Genomic DNA, 22,145 nt, shown 5'->3' on the forward strand with positions numbered 1-22,145 from the left:
AATTCCTGGGCCAAACATATGCAAAGTATCACAGGGTGTTTCATCTAGTTATTCCCGGGATACAGCTGAGGCAGAGAAAATAGCTGAGGATTAAGAAAAAGGGAGTGGAAATAATCTGAGGACATCCTTATGGTCTAATAATCTATCCTTGGCTATGCTTCTGTGTGGATTGTGTTCATCCCAGGATAAAGTCTTGCTCCTATCATGGTCTAACAGAACGCCTTCGTTCTTTGCCAGCTGAGAAACAGATTCTCAGCCACCAATGATTCACATGATGATTATGGTTTTTTTCTTTTCATTTCATTTTTTTCTGTTATGTTTTATCTGGAAGTAGAAACATTCTGGTTTTAAAAGTATTTATGACAGGTGTTATGTCCATAATTTCTCAATTTCTATTTAGTTTTGGAAGAAAGAGTAGCTTATAATAAATCTCTTGAGAAATGTTACTTTTTGTGATTTTAAATGTTCTGTTCTGCTTAAAATATGGTATTTAGTTCTCTTATTTTTTTCCTCTCAAATCTCCATCTCTGGCTGAATTTAGCCTCTAATTAGTCTCGCTTCATGTTCCTAAAGAAGATTCTTGATATTCCATTGCTTTAAAATTTCATTTTCCTTCCAGTTTTCTCTATTCTCAGAGTGATTATAATATTTTTGAATTACATTCAGTTTTCTCAGAAATTTTCGAGGGTTCATGGACTTAGCCAGCTGCAGAATATTTGGAGACTCATCTGGACATTTTTTTTTTTTAAATTGTAAGCATTTTATCTCTAAATATATCTATAATTCTTTACCTTTAGAATTTAAAAATTTGTTCATTTATTTGCAGTTATTATTACTGAGATGTGGTATGTGCTGGTACATGAGGACTCAATCCTTTTATCTTGGGAAATTTTCTTTAATGATGTCTTGAGAGATAGTTATTGGTTCTCTATTTGGATATTATGATATACAGTCCAGAGAAATTGTTTAAACAGCCATCTCTTCAGTACTAAAGACATGAGTTTCTTAACTACCAACAAGCAAATGTAAAAGAATAAATAGCAAGCAGCAAGCAGGCAAGTACCTAAGTGTCACCTCAGGAAAGTGTCACCTCAGAGATTGGTTTGAATGACGATGTCACCCGTAGTGTCATTCATTACAACACTTTGTCCCCAGTAGTAGTCACTGTTTGGGGTTACTTAAAAGGTGTGGCCTTGCTAGAGTAAGTATGTCACCAGAGGCAGGCTTTGAGTTTAAAACAGTAGTTCTCAATCTTCCTAATGTATGACTCTGTAATACAGTCCCTCATGTTGTGGTGATCCCCCCAGCCATAAAATTATTTTCACTGCTACTTCATAAGTATAATTTTGCCTTGTGCTTGTGAGTCAGGATGTGAGCCTTCAGATTCACCTCAGTCACCTTGACTGGCAGCTCTGCCTCTACTCCACCACCATGGAATTCAATCCTTTGGAACCTTGAACCCAAATAAGCATGCATAGAAGCATACACTGCCTTGATCATGGTGTGTCCTCACAGCAACAGGAAAGTCCCAATTCCCAAATCAGGCACTTAAAATATTCATCAGAAATCAAATGGAAAAGACTCTAAGGCATTCAGCTAGGATTCTTAATAGAGTGAGTCTCAGGCAGGGCAGTGTCCCCTCTAGCGTGCTTCTAAGTAGAGACCAAACACCAGGAAGGGACAAATAATAATGATCTCTGTGGGAAATGGTTCACTTTCTTGTTGTTCTCAAGGGTACAGCGTTTCTCTCTGTGGCTTTTCTCTCCACCATGTCACAGACAAGGGCCTTTAGAGGACACTTAAAGACAAGCATGCTTAGGTCTGAAGTGGAGGTGGGGACAATTCCACACCCAGAGCTAGCTTCTTGGGAAGCTTGAATACCACATGACAATTTACTGTTTCATAGCAGTTGTCTATGGGCACTGCCCATCAAGAATCTGCTATTTCTCACTGCACATACCCATTCTGGACACCTTCACTTTGCTTCTGTTGCCATGGTATTAGAATACAGTCATTTAACTTACAGCAGGATAGATCGCTCAGAATTCCCTTCTCTCTAGGAACTTAAAAAAAAACCCCTTCTATATGTTTTATCATTCCATTTCCCCCCTCTCTCTTTCTCCCTCTCTTGCATATTTTTCAAAGTAGCTTTGTCGCTAATGGACTTTCAATCAATCGTTCACTGGATGATTCTGTGCAGTCTATTTTTCTGTAGCCTGGTGAGCTCAGGGTCTCTCTGGTAAATGTTCTGAGCCAAGTCTGTTTTCTGAGATTTTTAATAAATACTTTATTCTAAGATAAAAATACACAGCTGGAGAAAGCAGGATTATCATGTTAGCAAACTCAGCACAAGTCCCCAGTCAGTTCAAACAGCTAGAAGCATTTAAACCTGTGGGGAGGGGGCACTTCTTTCTTGCGCATTTATCTCCTGCTCTGATTTTTTTTAAAGAGAATTTTTCAAGTTCATAATTAAAAAAGAAAACCCCACAATGTTGAAAATGTTTATGTGTTTTCTTCATTTTTTATCATGGGGTTTTTATATAAATGTGTGTGGATAATCCATTATTGGCATATAATTTGCATGACAGAAAATTGACTTTGATTTTCACAATATTCTGGGTTGTACAATAATTACTACAATCTACACTTAACCCACGTTAAAGTTATACATAATTTAATTTCAGTATAATTTTAAATAGAGCAGAATTGAGGCCAAATAAATCTAAAACTGTAACAACCAATCCTGGAAGGAAAGGAGAAACTGTGAGATGGGGCACTATGTCCAAAGATGGAACATGGAATGAGAACTTCATAGGCCAAGGACAAAGCTCAGAGTCTGGTCCACATGAGACAACAGAGACAAGTGAGGTCCATGAAGTGCTTTCATATAGCCGGGATGGGGCTGTCAGAGTATCTGGTATGCTGTATGCAAAGGAGTAGGGGAACCCCAGACTATAATGCTCAACTGGACTTGGCTATAGTCTCTTGGACAAACCAGGAAGCTGATGCACTTAGGACTCAACCACTTTGAGAGTTCCTGTCCTAATTGTTCTAAAGGAGCTGTCATTAGAAATGTGTAGAGGCTCCAATTCAGACAACCTTCAAAGAAGTGACTTGCAAATCATTGACAGGGTCAGGCCTAGGTAACAGGCTTCCCTTTGATGAGATTCAGAAGGGAGAGATGGATGCATAAGAAACAGACCTCGAAGGATCTTGGGGAGGAGGTGGGTAGCAGGGAAATGACATCTGAGATGAACTGGGCACAGTAATGCTACTAGGAGGAAACTCTGGATATCTGTGGGTAGCAAAATGGGGCAAAATGAACTAGCTTCTCAAATGGTCACTGCCAACAGGTGGTCTATTTGCATTTATTTGAGCTGGGAGAATATGTGCTTCCACCAAAGGAGTTATCTGAAAGCTAATCACAGTCTGTTTTCAAGCTCATCACCTCCACCACTTTGAGTGGTGCAGCCACTCTCTGTCCCTTGAGAATTTACGGTCAAGTGGTAGCAAGGGAAACAGCACATTGAGGAGTCTGGCTTTCTTGTCCAAGGAAACGGGTGTCCTTGTCTTTCCACATGGATAAGATACAGAGAAGACACCAGGTAAGCATCAGCCTCTTGTGAATCAAAAAAGTCAAAATTGCCGCTCTTTACAGGTCAGGGCCTCAGAAGTCAACAATATATGTGCAGTTTTAGTAAGAAGCAATTGGTAGCTTGTTTTTCAAAATACTGCTTCTCATAATCACCAATACATTTTTATATTTTTTAATCTTAGAAATAAGACAGATAATGTGCTTAGCTATTAAAATAATATGCATAAAAATTAAATCTGACTGTGAGCTAAAATTTTAAAACAAGAAACTTTCCTTGAAAATAGATACGCATGCTGTAAGAGCAACTAGCCTGCTTAGAAGTTGATGGAACCTGTTTGTAATTTCTAGACCCTCCAAAGCGAAACTTGTCAAATGAGCCTACCAGGCCTCTAGCTTTCAGGAGAATATTCCGTGCTCCAGCCTGAGTTGTGAATAAGATATAGCACAGGATGCCCTAATTCCAGGCTGGATTCTTAGTAGGAAAATTCTTTTTGAGGAAAACAAGTTGACTAGTGAACAACAGAGACTCACTCGGGACAGTTACACACACACACACACACACACACACACACACACACACACATACACACTACATCTATCAACAGAGCCCATCGTTACAACTCGTACTACTTGGGTACGTACAAAAACTCAGGGTTTAAATGGGCAATAGATTAAAACAAAAGAAAAACATCAGTCAGTAGAACAAAGGAGTGGATTGCCTTGTGACTCAGTGGGTACAAAGGGAATGTGAGGACAGAGTCAATAAGCCTGTGCTCTCTTTTAGCTCCCAAACTTAAGCTAACACTAACCCACAAAACCCAGAGATAATGAGGGTTTGGGACCACACAATACAATAAGGTAATGTCATACATAATACAGCAAGTGATAGACTCAGGGTTTCCCGGTGACTGTCAAAGTTATACTATAGTCTGCAGTATACGGCACTACCACAGCGGCTGTCTTAAAAGTGCACAAGCTTGATGAAAGCACTTTATACAATAGTTTTAATCATATGAACTGTGAGAACAAAGTCGGAGGTAGACTTGCTCATGGCAGGACTGCCTGCAGTGGATCATCTATCTGTGGATATGAAGTTAAAATGCAATTAAGTGAGGTACATTTATGACCCAGAGGACGGGGAGTAGCCAAACCACAAGATCATTCAAATCAGACTTCCATGTGAGAGTTCCTAGAAGTAGTACCATTCAAAAGCTAATTGATACTAGCTGTGGTTTTTGTCTCAGCCCTGTAATTTCACTATGTTAGACTGGTTTTGTGCATGTTATTTTTAATAAAGATCCTCAAATATTATACTCCTGTGGGCATGGATTCTTTCTGTCATGCAAGTTCATATGTTTATGTCCTCAACAATAACTTAAGTGTATTAGGAAGCAGAGCCTCCTAAAGTTGAGGCAGCAGGATCAGGAGTTTGAGGTCAGTTTAGACTATGCCATGGGTTTTAGACTAGCCTGGCTATACAAGACTATTTTCAAAAATCTAAACAAAAAGACATATCACAGAATTTCTTATCCACTTATGAGGATGGTGTGAACAGGTGACCATCTCCAAACCAGGAAGACAGCTTTCCCCAGACATCATCCAGCTCACACTTCACTGTTGAACCTAGCCCCCAGAACTAGATAAGTGTTCCTGACATTTGAGGATGTACTAACTTCTGGTATGAAGAGGACTGGAGACTCTGAGCTCAGGCATGGTCTGGCCCAGCTCTGCCCCTCAGCATGCCCTACCACAGAGCCAGGTGAGACTAAGCTGTCTTTAGAAGTCCAAAGAGAAAATTTGTTTATCTGGTACTAACATGAACTTTTATGATGAAAAGGCTGAGAATACCCTTGGGAAGATCCAATTCATTTACTTTTCAAATCTGCCATATGTCAGGAAGCCTTCTTGTTTTAAAGGACAAACAAAGCCAGAGAGAGGCACAATCTCTCACTGGCAAGCAGCTTTTTAGTCTCAAAAACAAACAAGAAGAAGGAGGAGTAAAAGGAGGGAAGAGGAGGAGGAGGAGAAGGAAAAAGAAGAGGAGGAGGAAGAGGAGAAGGAGGAGAAGGAGGAGAAGGAGGAGAAGGAGGAGAAGGAGGAGGAGGAGGAGAAGGAAGAGAAGAAGAAGAAGAAGAAGAAGAAGAAGAAGAGGAGGAGGAGGAGGAGGAGGAGGAGGAGGAGGAGGAGGAGGAGGAGGAGGAGGAGGAAGAGGAAGAGGAGGAGGAGGAGGAGGAGGAGGAGGAATTCTCTTTTTTTGGCTTCCCATGACAACTAGATACCTTATCACTCATCCCTCTTCTGAGTCAGTTCTGCAAACTGTTGGCTCTGAGCAATTATGTCACATGACTGTCATTATGATCCTTCTGCTAACTCTCCAGTCTTCCACTGACTGGCCTCTACCCATTCATGCCCTCATCCAATGGTACTAATTCTCTTCTTTCATTGCTGACCACTCAGTGGCACTGGACCATGCTAACCAACCCTGCATCTTCCGGTGTTCACAATTTTCTTCTATAGTGTGCTGCATCCAATGCTTCTGGCACTGGAAGACCCCATCCAGCCAGGAAACAGGACCTACTCCCAGGCACACCCATCATCTCATTTCTCCTCTGGATCCCATCTCATTAGTTCTTCATCACTACTTTGGTGATTCATTTTAATTATTGGTTGGTTTATATCTGCATGTACCTATAAGAACGTGAGCCATAGGAGGGCAGGATGGTACCAGTCTGCTCACCACATACAACTAGTGTGCCAAATAAATTCAAAGAAATTCTATGCAGAAATAATAGAGTATTCATGACCACATAAAAAGGTAACCATGGATTGTAAGAAAGTGCCAAGTATACACTACATTACTCAAATGGTGGGAGGAAACCATTCCACAGTGAAATCACTCTGTCTGGGGCTAGGATGGTGGAGCTGAGACAGTTCCTGAGGCACAGATATGCACCCTACACTGTCAGAGTAATAAAGCAAGCTAGAGCATGCTCTCTGCTCCAAATTTACTTTGGAATCTAAAGAAGTCTAGTTGTTATCTACAGTTTGATAAGCATCGTCGCCTGCTCTACATATGAAACTGTGTGCATATGCTTCATTCTTCAAATGTTTCCATGGACCTTTATCAGGAACAGCTTGAGATAAGCATTGTTGTACCTCAATTAGAAATCAGCATGGAAATCTCCAGAAAACATTTTCCCCATTTCTTTTAATAAAACGTTCTATTGTCTTAAACTAGCCAAATGTAGATAGTCATGCCAAGAACCATTGGTGAACAAAATAGTTAAGAAAGGAGGCATTTTCTATCCTAACAGTATAGCAAGAGTGTTGCACATAGCTTTCACTACCCTGCCTTGTGTTCTCAGAGGGTCACAGGCTCACACCTGCCCAAAAGTTATCTTGGATCTGTGGTTTGAAGAAGCACACATGCACACACATGGACGCATGCGCGCCAGTTATTCTCAAAATGCCTTGGCTAGCAATAACTGGGCATACCTAATTCTTCCCCTGTTATCCCAGGCCCAATGGAGAAAGTGGCCAAAGGCCACTTACCAGAGTTCTTATATCTCTGGTGGCTCCAACTACCTCCAAGGATGGTAGTAAAACTCTTTCCTGCCTTTCCTACTTTCAAGAACCTGGAGATCCCGCCTTTTCTGCCTAGCCATTGGCCGACATCTTTATTAATGGATCAAGAACCAATTGGGGAACAGGACCTTTAGAGTCAGTACTCCCAGATAACCAATTAAATCAAAGTATCAGAACCAACCCCTACATAAGAGTACAAGTAAGCTATCCAGGAAGAGTGGGTAGGTTGACAACAATAAGTGTGCGTTGTGGGTTCCACTTGTCATGACAACACAGGCACATGGCTACGCTTGAAGGTGTTTGGAATTTGAGACCTTGAATGAGAAAACAGCAGAAAAGCATCTAAAAGAAGGTAGAGTTCCTACCTGTGGCCAGATAGATGATGTGCACCAGAGTGTCTCTGCCTTGCACAACATCGACGGCCAAGTGGGAGAAGCGGCTGTTGTCCTCCATGAAGGAGGGCACAGTGGTCACTGGCTGCACCACCTCATGCATCAGAATGAACTTCTGAGCATCCTGTAGGTTTCTTTCCGTCAGGTTTACATACAGGCCCTGGTCCATGGTGCCGCACTGCAAGAGAAGACAGGCCAAGTTATAAAAGTTGGCCACTTGGATGCCCACAGCTCACGTGGCTACCAGATGGAGGGGTAGATGGAACAAGCTGCAAGCTGAGTCAGCCATGATGCATTACTGAGTGTGCAAATGAATCAATCCCTCCATCTTCCTTAACTTGCATGCCTCCTGTTCTCTCCCACTGTAGATGGAAAGTCAACACATTTGCAATCTCTCAATGTACTGTAAAGAGAATATGAGACATTTTAAAATGGAGCAGGCACACTATTGTTGACTCTAGTTTGAACAACAGATGCGGAGAATCACCTTCTGGTCTGTTGGGACTCTTGGGAGCTGTCTGTCAACTTGCAATTCAATTGTATCTGACTGATGAAGCTGAGCTGACATTGAACATGGAACAGTTGAACTCATACGGATGTATGCATTTTCTGGCTGTCACAGTGGGTTGGTTCATAAGCAATCCTTAACTCCATGGTGATACCTTTGTGTTTATCTTAATGTGTGAATAATATCTCTCATGTGGGCTACACAAATACTGTGGGCTGGTCTAAACTTATTTGTATTTCTGATTACAGGAGATTTTAAGGCAATAGGTGAGAACCTGGGAATTTGCAACATAAGATAGCAAGTTGGTAATGAGAGAAGTGAAAAATCAGCAAGAAAGAGAGGGTTGAGAAAGGTGGGGAGCGGGAGATGGAGAGAGAAGGAAAGAACAATTTGCAGAAAGTGTCATATTATAAGGCTGATCTGGGATACACAGCAAACCCAGAAATTGTGGATTAACCTCAGAGTTGTGTGGAAGGTCGCTGCTAGCTGTTATAAACAACAGGAGATGGCAAGGACAAGGTAAGAGGGCAAGTGAGAAAGAAAACAGATTTCTCAGAGCCCAGCTCAGAATCAGAAATCTACCACCACCTCTCTCATTTCCTTTATAAACTTTAAAGGCTGGTGTAGGAAATGAGGTTCCTCAGCCCTTCTCCCTAGAGCAGGGGTGATGGGGTCCACACTGCCTGAAATGACCATTTATAACCTGTCATTTCCAATACGTGGTTTTTATAACAGGTTAGAGCTCCAGGAGTAGAAGATGGAAATTACTTTTTGAAAGTCAATTATATTTTTTTGTAGCATTTGGTAAAATATCCTATATGCCATAAAATGATAGGCCGATTGTGGAGTTAGAGAAACCTGGAGTTAAATGCACTGCGCACAACTAGTGAGTGATGAATTTAATTTCACATCTGAGTTTGGAGCACCTTGTACCCTGACATCATGTAAAGGATGTATTCATGGTAAAGCCGAGGCCTAAAAATGATGACCTGTGGTCTCAAGGGAGTCCCAGCCTCTCACTTTGTCTCCTCAAATGTTAAATGGTTGGAACACACCGGCTGTGCTCCCGGCTTATACCTCATGTGATATGAAGTAATGAGAAGAAAGCATTTATAAATTAAAGTTCTTTTAAATGCCAGGAATAAGACAGCATTCCTGATAGTTCAGAAGCTAGCCAACCAATTGTAAATGCATCAGTCTTAAAGCAGGAAGGATGTCCATGGTCCACAGAGCTGTGATATCCAGAGAGAAATAAGTGAAAAAACAATTGGACAAATGGTCAGGTAATTCCACAAGCAGTTGTTTTGGAATCTCTGAAGACTGTACCAGTGGATTTTATGTGAATAGCATTTTTACATAATAACACTTTAAGCATGGGCACACTGCCTATCAGAAATCTGTATGTGCTTTTTAATATCTTTAATTGGAATTACTTTTAACTGTGTGTGTGAGTGTATGTGCACATGCGAGTGTGTTTATGACTGTGTGAATGCGTGTGTGCATATGTGAATGTTTGTATTTGAGTGTGTGTATGTGTATGTTTTTGTGTGTGTGTGTGTGTGTGTGTGTGTGTGTGTGTGTGTGTGTGAGTGTAGGTACCCCACAGGGTCCAGAGACGTCAAATTTCTCTTTAGCTGAGATACAGGTGATTATGAGGTTCCTCATATGGGTTCTGGGAATTGAATATGGGTCCTCTGGAAAGGCAATGTGTGCTCTTAACAGCTCAGCTGTATTTCCAAGCCCCCAGAAACAATTCTTTAAAGTAAAAAAGATCACCACTTGGTCTGAAACCTTTCCAGGTGACAGCTAATTCTGAAGGTGATTGTGTGTAGTGGTCAACTTGTATTGAAGTCAAAGGTAATACTTGAGGTGTGGGTAGCAACAATGACTTACATGCTGGCTTCAATTTCATAGATATAATATTTATATGTACATGCTGTTTTAAGACAAATGGCATGCTGAAAACCAGCAGGTATAGTCTAAAAGCAATGACCTCCACTCCCCTTGAAAAACAGATATAGGAACCTAAGGGCAATTGGAATGTAAGAGTGACCATGTCTCCTGTGAGCTGTTTGCCTGTATTATCACCATCTATATTTGAACTGTTTTCTACTGCTTCTTCCTGTTACCATCTTATAATAAATATCTCACCCAAGGATTCTCTTTCCAATATTTGGAAACTGTTCAAAATTACTGCATGTATTTCTTTCTGCATAGCAACTCATCAAGCTCTCTAAGGACTGAAAAATTTTGAGCTGAGTCTTACTTACTGGTTTGCCCCAGTTACTCTCAGGTACTTGCTACCCTAGGGAACCCCATACAAAAAGAAACCACAAGAAACGGGGAGAACACATCGCTTGTGTTTTCATGTGGCTTACAGCCTTCGATAGCTGTCGTGCCAATGCCTGTTCAAACAAGATCAGTAATTCTATAACTGCTAGGAAAATAATAAATGCTCAAATGTTATCTATTTCAAGGGTAGCACGTTAATTCCTGTTCCAGACACCCATACTTGAAGGTCAAGCTCAAAATGGGCCAACTTTATCCCAGATTACATGCTTTTCATGGTGTTTATGCCCACTGGATCCCCCACTCCTTCCCATTTTGCCTCCAAGACATGTGTGTATTCGTGGATACAGCTAAATCTCAGCCTCAGTTCCCAACAGTCTTACCCAACTGCTCCTCCTGCACTCCCACAGTTTCCATCTGGCTGCATATTTCTCATTGTTGGTAATAAAACCTGTGGAAGCTTTTGGAGCCTGTCACCTAGCTGTTCTCCCACTGTGTCGCACAGTGTTTTAAGTGGCTGATGATTTTATTTGGTTTAAGATCTCCTATTTCTCCTAGGGCAGACAAACGTCATAGAGGGCGGCTTGGAGACTGTGGCTGATAAGGGTGACTAGTAGCTTTTGTTGTGTTGTGGGTTTTACTGAGTTTTTGTAGCATTTCTCTGTCTACATCTTTTCCTGAATCAGTTCGTCCAGCTAATTCATTTTTCCTATTGTAGAAGTGTCACATAAAATTCTAAACAACAACTGTAATAACAATAATAAATATAAATATTATTATTACTTATTGTCATTATTGGGACACTCATTTATGCCTAACAAAGGGATAGTTGGCTGAAAATGAGTTTCTACTCTCTGCTAGTCTAGGTGAGTGCTCAAACCATCAGTCAATACCCTATGACAATGTGGCTATTAACACAATCTGGAAATGGAAACACATATCTGTAGTTGGAAACACATATACACACCACCGCCACCATAGTCTGTAACTTTAGTTTCCTGGAAGTGTTAAATATATGCTCAGGGCATGATGTAAGCTGAGCCAACTTAGTGCTTGTCATGTGTGCCACCTCTGTGCATGTCTCCTTCACTGTTCAGTGTGGACCTAATTCCAATAATAAATAAAAGCAAGTCCTTCAGTGTTATTCTGGTATTGTAACACAGCAGGGGACTACTTAGATGTGCTATGGATATATCCAGGTGCATGAGCTAAAAGATACACATTGCTTGGAGTTTGTAAAGGATTATAAGTTTGCTGAATCACCCAGTTCATTGTGGAAAGCCGCAAGCCAACAGATGATGCAATGGAGGATGTTCTAAGTCTAAGTGTCTTTGTTCATTTTATTAAGCTTCAGGTCTTAATAAAACACATTTTTTAAAAAAGGGATAACATTTTTTCTTCTTTATATTAAATAGAAGATCCAGTCAAAATATGTAATTACTCAACATGAAGGACACAGAAGACTCCAGACATATGGTTCTCATGAGTCTTTTCAATCAAATGTTCAGTAACCATGCACATTGGCTGACACTCCCAAAGTTTACTGGTGTCCCTCCGTCCTCTGTGTATCTATCAAGGAAGTAATGAGAAGATGCTAAACATTCTGCTCAAGGAAAGCAGTAAAGGGCAAATATGAAACACAAACTACTTATGTTATTCTTAACCTCATCCTCTGCAGTAAAGGGCAAATATGACACACAAACTACTTATGTTATTCTTAACCTCATCCTCTGCCAAAAGTCTTAAGATACTGAAATGAAAAAAAGTTCAATTGTAGTTGATTGATGCCTATTTATCAAAATCTACATGTAAAAATTTAAACTTTTTCTAAAGCCCAGTTTCCTTGGAAGTCATGGGCTTTTTGGTTTGGAATGGTAAACCAACCAAAATTAGAAGGATGGACTCAATTATATCACTAGTCAATAATTGTTACTAACAGGAATTTAGTTGGTTGAGATCAGGATTTTACCTTTGTTGGCAGAGGTAAGACCTCAGCTTAATCACTAAGTAGCTGTTGGCAGAGGTAAGACCTCAGCTTAATCACTAAGTAGAAGGACAAATCACTATTTGTCCTTCCCAGAGACTCTATGCCTTTCTCTGTACATAGAACAGTGTCGCTCATGTGGGCATTGATGCCACATGCATGGTTACACATGTGACACGTTGGAGCGAGTGTCTGGATCCTGATGATGTTAAATATTTTGCCTGTGTTGGTAGTAACAGGCCCACAGGGAAGGCTGTTCTTGTGTTTGCTGTATCCAAATTTTTATGTAGAGTCTATGTGTCAGCATGGCAGTAGCTGAAGACAGGACCTCTAGGAAGCATTCAATGCCATAGGAGTCTGACCCAGAGTAATGGAGGAAGAAGCACCAGTGATGATTCTTCTAAGGGATGATACAAGGAAAAGCTGGTCAACTTCAACACCTGTGGTGGTTTGAATATGCTTGGCACTATTAGGAGGTGTGGCCATTCTGAAGTAGGTATGGCCTTCTTAGGGGAAGCATGTCCTTGTGGGGTTGGATTTTGAGACCCTTCTCCTAGCTGCCTTAAAGCCAGTTTTCTCCTGTTTGCCTTCAGAACAAGATGTAGGACTCTCAGCTCCTCTGGCCACTTATCCCTGGATGCTGCCATGGTTCCCACCATGATAATAATGTACTGGACCTCTGAAATTATAAGCCAGTCCCCATGAAATGTTGTCTTTTATAAGAATTATCTTGGTCATGGTGTCTCTTCACAGCAATGGAAACCCTAAGCAAGAAACACCTCACTGGAAAATGATCCTGCTGTCTCACTGATCTTCTAGTCTCCAAACTGTGATGAAACAGCAAACTCTTTTTTTTTTTTTTTTTTTTTTTTTTTTAAATACAATCTAAACTACGGTATTTTGTTACAGTAGCTTAAGCAGATGAATATACCTGTGGTCTAAACAAACACAATAAGGAGCACCATCACCAGGTCACTGCTTCTTTGAGCATTGGAGGTGGGATGAGTCAAAAAGACATCATAGCTTCAGCATTCTAATTGGATGACCGAAAGATGAATTGGCACCAGTCAGGCTTCTCTCCCAGCAGCCACTGCCACAATCCACCTTCCCAACAGGAAGCCTCCCCATACTTGCCAATTAGAGCTCAAACTCTGTTTGTCAAGACCCGCTGCTCTGTTCCCTGGGCCCTATTCATTGGAACATCATTCATTACGGATCAGAGATTTGGGGCACACAGTCCATCATTATTAGCACTAATTGAAGCCCAGATTCCTAGTCGACTGTAGAAGATTGTCCTTTTGCAGTTAAGGATCAGTCACTGCAACTCACAAAAGGCCCCCCTTTTCTTGTTTAGGTGCCATAGTCCACAAAAGGCTGTGTTCTATTGATACTCACTAAGCCCAGGATGGTGCTGTCCCGCAGGGGGCAGGAGACTGCAGCTGTACTGTGCATGCAGCCAAGTTTAATTGCTCAGGCTTGCTATGTTGAGTTTTTTCATTCTTAATGGAGGATACTGGTAATGCCCTTTTCCCCTGAGATTACCTGAAAATTGGGGTTGGGATTGGGATAAGGCAGCCAGGCTGAACGAGAGTTCTCTTGGTACTTGAAGGGTCCATTGAAGGCCTGAGAGATGGCGCTCAGGTTGAAGACACAGACAGCAGAGGCAGCAATGCTGTTTCTGGAGAATGAGAAAGGAGAAGGAACAGGCTGGTCAGAGCCCACAGTGATCGCTGACCTCCACTGATCCCACGGTGGCATTTCCCTTTAGCTATTTCAAGCTTGCTTGAGACTCGTGTATATATACCAAAAGGATGAGGTCAGGGCAATGCACAGGACTTTCCTGGAATTTTGTCATGTGAACATAAACATTCAGATAATGAAACAAGGATCCATAGCAGATATGACCTTTCCAGCTGGAACTAAAGTCACACAGATACAAGAAGAGCAACAAGGGATTTTGAAAAGTTTCCTGAATTTTAAATTCTAGAGAAGATAGGCTTTGTCTTCCAGTGGGTGGAGCCACCCATCCATTTGGCCACCTCTCTCCCACCTGTATCTGTGGCAACTCTAGATGGCGGCTGACCAAACTCTGTTTTCTATTAAATTTCCAGGTATTTGCGTTTATCATTCTTTAAAAATTAATAAATTGAAAGTATTTTCGCAGGGAGTGACTGTCAGATTTGTCTCATTTATTATTTAAAGGAAATTGTAAATCAAAAGGGTCAGCAAGAAAAAAAAATAAGAGAGCACTGTCAAGAAGTCGTGAAGCTTTAATTCAGAATTCAGGCTCTACTCGAAAGCTGCGGGCAGAAGGCTCTGCAAGGTCAGTGCCCTTTGACTAAGCATGGGGATGGCAAATGCCTGTTTCTCAAATTTGCATTTCGAGCGGGCTATCGGTCTCAAAGGAAAATGAAGACCAAATGAAGGGCACAAATGTATTTTCCATATTAATGCACCGAGCCAATATTTGGTCAGAAATAACTCAGTGTTTTTTCTACATCTTAGAGAAAAATCATGAAACTTTCAGAACTTCGCCATCTAACTACCTGGCAAGCAATGAGGAGGGGGAGGGACAGAGCCCGAAAGACTGCTCTAATTTCAGTACAATCTTGGAATCTTCTTGAGGTAAAAGACAAGTCTCTGTAAGGGACATGAAGCATGCTCACTGACGGGGGCCCATAGATGGGGAACGGCACCCTGGCTACTTTGCAACAAAGGTCAGGATTTGAATTCTTTGTGGTATTTCTGTGAGAAGCGTATATGGTATTAAAGAACAGCTCTTAGAAGACGATTTTTTTTTCTGGGAGTCCAGCACTGAGAAAGGAGATTAAAACGAAGTGGGTGCATAGTGTGGATTTATTCAGACTGTTGCTCGTATCTTTCTCTTCACTCTCTATGGAAGAGTAGAACATTAACATGTCCTAAGTTCAAGGAGGAAATAGACTCAGGGCACATTGGTTGGACTTTGGTAACACTCAGAGAAACAACTAGCCCAGGTCAAGAGCAGGCACACAGAGCAGCAAGGGCCAGCTGCAGCTGGTTATCTGACAGATGATGGGGAATCCATAGTAATAATAGTATTACCTTGAGCCTCCTGCTAAGCTTGGTACAAACACCGTCTAGTTCTTTATAAGGAGTCTACAGATCCTAAAATGACTCTAAGATTCTAGACAGACAGATGAATCAGCCCCTGCCACAGGCTGTAGATGGCGAAGCACATTATCATCTCCTACTTTCCACATGACCCCCAAATCCATTTCCTTGGTCAAGAGGCCAAGTGCAATAACAACTACATCCTCTTCTAGTCAGAAACACTAATGCACTCTGAACTGAAATGACGCGAACATGGATGTCAGTTCAGGGATTCCCTAGGAAGTCCTGGCAGCTGCTCATCTGAGCTGGCAAAGGGCATAGTTCTCTATGACTCTGTTGGGCATAGTGTTATTGGTACAGCATCTACCCTCTGTCTTTTCTGCTTTCCTACTCTATAAGAGACAGGTGGGGAAGAAAGGGCTTGTGTGAGCTACATGAGGACCCCATCCTCTTAGGTCAGAACAACCTGCAGAACTTAAAGTGTACGCCCAGTTCCCTTTAAGGGTCTCTCCCACAGGCACGTGACCCCGCCCAGCTCTATACTACTGCAACCTCTGAATAAGTTACTTAAAACTCAAAGCAATAATGGTCAGCTTATCTTTCAAACACAGGTATTCCGTCTGGCCTCCATGAACAATCAAGCAGACTGTGTGGTGTAGTCAATACTGAATATTATCTCAGTCCTTCTTGTAGAGACTCAGTAGATAAAAACGATGCAGAAATGGGGGCTCACCAGTTAAGAGTGCTTACTGCTCTTGCGAAGAGTCTGAGTTTAGTTCCCAACACCCTTATTGGGTGGCTTACAACTGCCTGTACTTCTAGTTCCAAAGGATCTGAAACATTTTGGCCTTTATGGGCACCTGTATGTATGCAGGACACATGAGGACACCCATATACATAAAAAAATTTAAAAGTAATAATAATTAAAAGTTATAATGATGCCAGGGACATGGTTAGTCTAGAATTATGGGGACTTAAATTCTGGTTCCAACTGAAGTAGAAGAGGTTTCAAAAGGTTCTTAATCTTATCAATTCCCTTAGAAGAACACCATAGTCAATTTTTTAAGGCCCCCAAAACAACTTTATTTTATACATACCTATACTTAGATATTATTAAACTATATTATGTAGGTCACATACTATCTGTACTATATACAGCTATAGTGATGAGACACTAACTTTTTAAAAAAGCATTACTCATTTTAATGTATATGTCTACCTGTAAGTATGTATGTATGTGTGAATGTATACATGTATGTATGTATGTATGTATGTGTACCACATGCATGACCGATGCCTACAGAGACCAAAAAGGGCATTAGATTTTTTATAACTATGGTTGAAGACACTTGTGAGCTGTCATGTGGGTGCTGGGAACAAAACCCTGTTCTTATACAAAAGTTTATAGTTCTCTTCTCTGCTGAGCTATCTCCTAGCTCTCTGTCATCATGATAGAAAATATAAAACCTTCAAAACAAACAGACAGACCAACAAACAAGAAACAGTCTAGTAGTAATCCATCTCATGAAGTCCACCTGATGCCTAAGGTTAAGAAAACTCCAGAGTCCCCAGTGAGGGAAATGAGCCTGAACTAGCATCTCTCCCTCTAGTGCTAAAAAACAGCCACACAAAGTCAGAGTTTCTAACTGAAGTCAGAGGATCGCTACTTCCCTCCTCAGTCCTCCTCCTTTTCCTTCCTTTAATTCCTCTCCCTCCCTCCCTTCCTCCCCCTCCTTCCCTCCCTCCCTCCCTCCGTCCCTCCCTCCCTCTTCCTTCCTTTCTCTTGCTCTTCCAGGATGTTGCCTCATGCAAGAAGGTAAGATGGAAACCAGGGAAGGGGAGAGCTGGAACACATCATGAAGGTGATGAACAGCTGAAAGTAAGTGTGATGAGGATTCTTGCCTGTCTGGAGAGAACTTGGTGTTGGGTGGCTTCTGATATGGTGAACATTTGCAATCCAGAACAGTACTTGAAACATTTTGACAATGCTAAGTCAGTGGTTCTCAACCTCTGTGTTGTGCACCCCCCCCCATATCCTACAATCGGTTATTTACATCACAATTCATAACAGTAGTAAAATGCCAGTTAAAAGGTAGCAATAAAATTATTTTATGGCTGGGAGTCACCATAACATGAGGAACTCTTTTAAAGTGTTGCAGCATTGGAAAGGTTGAGAACCCACCAAGGAATGGTGCAGGCACAGAACCTATAGAACTTTGGAAATGGGAGCCTTTGCTGCTGTTCTTTCTGGCTCGGAGCCAGCAAATGGAGATCTCTGTAAGGCAAACTCCCGCAGTGGATAAAATTGATGTCAGTTGAGCAACTGAGCATCTATCTTGTGCGGCTGACACCATTTCTTAAACAAGGTTTTGAGAAGCACATCAACTCTAGAAACCAGAAATTGTATATATATATATATATATGAAAAAGAAAATCCTCAAATAGTAAAACTGATTCTGGGGCTGAGAAGTAGATCAACAATAGAACTGGCCACTGTGAAGCGGGTGTCGGCCAGCCAGCCATACAAGTTTTCTAACTCCATGTTGAAATGAGACAGTCAGTGTGGGGAATGCTTATATCCAGTGACCGTGAACACCTATCAATAGTGGTAAGAGTAGAGAAAACGGAAGAAGGAGGCCATGGTATAAGGTGCTCTTCAGAACACTGTTTGTAGGCAGGCTTCTTCTCATACCAGTGATGTCAAGCGAAGGAGGCTTGAGGGATGTTCCAACAGATAAAGCATTTCCTATTCTAGTATGAGGCCTGAAAACTAGGACTCAGAAATCACAGAAAGCCAGGAAAAGAGGTAGCTACCTGTAATCTATACTTGGAAGGCAGAGACTGGGAGCTCTGGGGCAGGCTGGCAAGACAGAATGCCAGGATTGGCCAGATCTAAGTTCGGTAAGAGTCTGTGCTTCAGTAAATAACGGTGATGGGGGAAGATAGCCAGCATCAAGTTTGGGCCTTCAAACTTCAGCATATGCTGGAAAACATGTGTACCCATTCATATATGCATACACATATGCCCTCATATCACATACACACACACATAAATATTAAAGGAAATTACAGAGAGAGTGGACAAAACATCACAGGTTAACCCAATGACTACTTTTGGCACAGATAAGATTTTCTAGCAATCAACAATGAAACAGGAATTAAGCCAGGGATGGAATGTGGGCCAATATCCCACCTCTGAGCAGTTTTTTTTTTTTTTTTTTTTTTTTTTGCATCTACTTTGAATTCTTTACTTTGGAAACAATTGGTTGACTTTTCTGTAAATTGTTAGATCTCCAGGTTGGAGCTCCAAGTCAGAGCCTGCACTGCAGAACTATAACCAGCACCGCTCATACAGAAAAGTCTATCCCAGAGCTCCCGCATGGGTGGGCCCTAATGCCCAGACAGGCAGCAGATACATCTGAGGTCTTCTCACAGAACCACAGCTGAGGAAAGGCAAGCCAATGCAGTGTCATGAGACATCCCACCAAGGAAAGGCTTAGTGAGAGCTCAGAAACTTCCCAACCTTTCCTAAGCCAGATGCTATCCGTTGTGTGGTTAGTAACATCTTCCCAAGAGAAACACAAGGGGCTGTGAGAGGAAAACAGCAACTGCATTTCACATAACTGCAGAGGTCCAGGCAAGAACGATGTGATCACAAAGCTCAGACTTTCCAGACAACGCTGTTTTTATTATGCAAAAATGTATGACATTTCTACAAAAAACAATACATCTGACATGTATCGGCACTTCATAAAGTGTCTAGAACACACTCACTAATCAGGAAGGCGCAATCCATAATACAATAATTCGATACTACTTTTTCCTAAGGACAAATAAAAAAATACTCCGAAGGAACTTTCCTTTCCTAAAGCAAGTCCTATATCTTTACCTAATATTTAATTCATACTGAAAAGACTCTTTTTGTGGTTCTTTGGCCGTTAGCCCAGGAAAATAAGAAAGACTTCCTCTCCTGCAACTTTAAACCCCCAGAGGTGGAAGAACAAAAGGCCCATTCAGGAAAAGTGGAAGAGAAAGGAAAGAGAGTTCTTTCAGCTACTCACACATTGGTGGTGAAGATGCCATAGATCAGATCCAGCTCGGGCAGGAAGAAGGTGCCCTGCAGCTCGTTGTAGTAGAAGGGCACCTCACCAGGCCGGGAGCAGTTGAGGCGAGCCTTCATGAAGGTAGTCCAGGTATCCTCCAGAAGAAAACGTCCTCCAATGTCATTCTTGCAGACACGGGCGGCCCTGGAGAACACAGTCTTCCCACAGTCATGTTCCACAGCGTTTTCTCGGAAGAAGAAGTAGGTGAAATTTCCGATGTCGTAGGAAGACACAAAGTTTGGTTCTGAAAACAAGAGGAAGAAATATCAATGTCATGTGCTTTTCCTTTTCTTAAAAGTCTTATCTGATAACCTTCCCCCCCTCCCCCAGAGGAAATATGGCTCTGGTTGACAAGTACTAGTGCAAACAAGAAAAAAGAGAAACATGAGAGGTTCTGCAAGCACCTTACTGATACAAGCTATATCATTTCCATGCATGGCTTTGCGTGTGTCTTAAAAAGAGATCGACAGTGTGATTCTCCCTCAGTCATCCTGAGCAAAGTCTGCACTCAAGTTCACAAGGCAATAGTGCCATTTAAGAATCTATTTAGCGGGTGGTGGTGGCGCATGTCTTTAATCCCAGCACTTGGGAGGTAGAGCCAGGCGGATTTCTGAGTTCGAGGCTAGCCTGGTCTACAGAGTGAGTTCCAGGACAGCCAGGGCTACACAGAGAAACCCTGTCTCGAAAAACAAAAACAAAAAAACAAAAAACAAAAACAAAAAACAAAAAAGAATCTATTTAGGAATACAGACATATACATTTGCAACTATAAATGTAATAGCAATTAATGTCAAAAGAGGCCATGGATTTGAAGGAGTAAAGGAGGGTATATGGGAGAGTTTGCAGAGAGGAAAGGGAAGAGGGAAATGATCTAACTATACTGTAATATCCACCACCCCACCCCCAATGAGACTAAAGAAACAAGTAAGTAGCACATGTTCACAGATCAACACATGTTCAACTGTTTGAAAATCCTTCCTTATACTTGAGAAAGAGAGGAAGAACATGAGGTCTGGAGGACTGAATACATTGGGGATTTCTGGACTCTAAAGTAACACTTGTGCATGACAATGAAACCTATGCACACATGCATGTTCCTGGACATAATTTAGGTGCTTTCACTAAGGCCCTAAAAATGATTTCTTGAAGATAAAAACTGAGTCAAAAACACAAACCACAAGGATGATACCCTGAATTAGCTTTAGCATCCGCCGTTACTATGGTGACCTGGTAACTGTGACAATCAAGCCTTGTTTTCTGATTTCTAGGTCACCAAGGGAATGCACAAAGAGGGAAAATGAGTGTTGAAACAATCTGGAAGCTTTATGGTCTCATAATCAGTGGAAATATAAGAATATATAAATGTTAAAATCATGATGAAGCCTATATTTAACCACCAGGCTTATTAGGAATTTAGGAATCAGAACTGTACACATAGCACTTAGCGTATTATCTTCTTAACTTGGGATTTAGCCTGATGATAATGGAAAAGCAAACTTTTCACACGCTTCTATGCCCTAATTCATTTCTTTCAAAACTCTCAGGAACCAGTTCCACCTCTCTTGCATTTATTTTTAAGGCAACTCAAGTCATTCAGTAAACATCAGTTTTATGGTGTAATTAGGATAGTCATGGCAGGAACCTTTGATGTTCAGAACTGATGGAGAGACACAGCAGCTATATCTACAAGGATCCACTCTTAGGGACAATTGCTTTGTTATGGGGCAATTCACCTGGCCTTGTACTTGACAATATCTGATTGATTGCACCCGTTTGAATTCTATTGACAGGATGACTGAGAATAGTCTTGCTGGCAAGATAAGCCCTCAATGTTAATAGGACACATACAAGCTCATCTTAGAGCTGGAATAGTCAGGACACAACACTAACACTGACCCTACTTTCAGCATGTCCAGAAAGAACCAACTTTCAATCATCTCTCTATCACCTAAAATGTCTTGACAGAGCTTTATGTTTTAAAAATATATAAATTAAATAATTAGCACATCTACTCTGCTTTTCCTTCAGCTCTTTATATCATTCTGAGGCTAATCAAGTAAATAAAAGGATACATTGAAATCCTGACAAGAAATGAGTTAATTTCTATGCCACCAAGCATTTGTTTTTAGGTCACTGATGCTTTTACCTGGAACAGATACATTCAGAATAAACAAACTAAATTGCACTGAAACATGACATGATGATAGATGTATGCACAGTTACTGGGCCCTTTAGGGTCCTGGAGAGAGACTCCCTAAGTCAGGTGTCTCTCTGGCACACAAATAAAATACTTAAGGGATTTTTTTTCTAAAGTAATAATAATTAAAAATCTCCAAGAGAGAACTATTACAGAAACTGTTGCCAAAATCAAAGACAAATGACAAAACTAGACTTAATGTTTACAGAAAATAGTCATGTGTATGCATAGCTTCATTGCAGAATGTACCCTGTACCCAGGTTCACATGTCCAGATTATAATTTGAGATTTTACCAAAAACAGGCAAATCACCCACCACCAGCATCAATAGTAACAGTAAACCTCACGGGCACTGGAAAAGATTAGGGCTGAAGAGATGGCCTAGCAGTCAAAAGCGCA

General features: G+C 41.3%; 1 protein-coding gene across 1 annotated transcript in view; it reads right to left on the reverse strand.

The window, feature by feature from the left end:
• The window catches only part of Sema5a (semaphorin 5A), a 200,445-nt gene that overhangs the window by 105,679 nt on the left and 72,621 nt on the right, over positions 1 to 22,145 (reverse strand). Inside the window, exons 6-8 of the mRNA XM_034523424.2 lie at positions 19,508 to 19,793; positions 13,896 to 14,031; positions 7,546 to 7,750 (exon numbers count right to left, since the gene is read on the reverse strand). Coding sequence (XP_034379315.2) covers positions 7,546 to 7,750; positions 13,896 to 14,031; positions 19,508 to 19,793 — 627 coding nt within the window. The remainder of the gene's footprint in view (positions 1 to 7,545; positions 7,751 to 13,895; positions 14,032 to 19,507; positions 19,794 to 22,145) is intronic.

Source organism: Arvicanthis niloticus, chromosome 19 (assembly GCF_011762505.2).
Source record: "Arvicanthis niloticus isolate mArvNil1 chromosome 19, mArvNil1.pat.X, whole genome shotgun sequence".
NCBI classification, from domain to species: Eukaryota; Metazoa; Chordata; class Mammalia; order Rodentia; family Muridae; genus Arvicanthis; species Arvicanthis niloticus.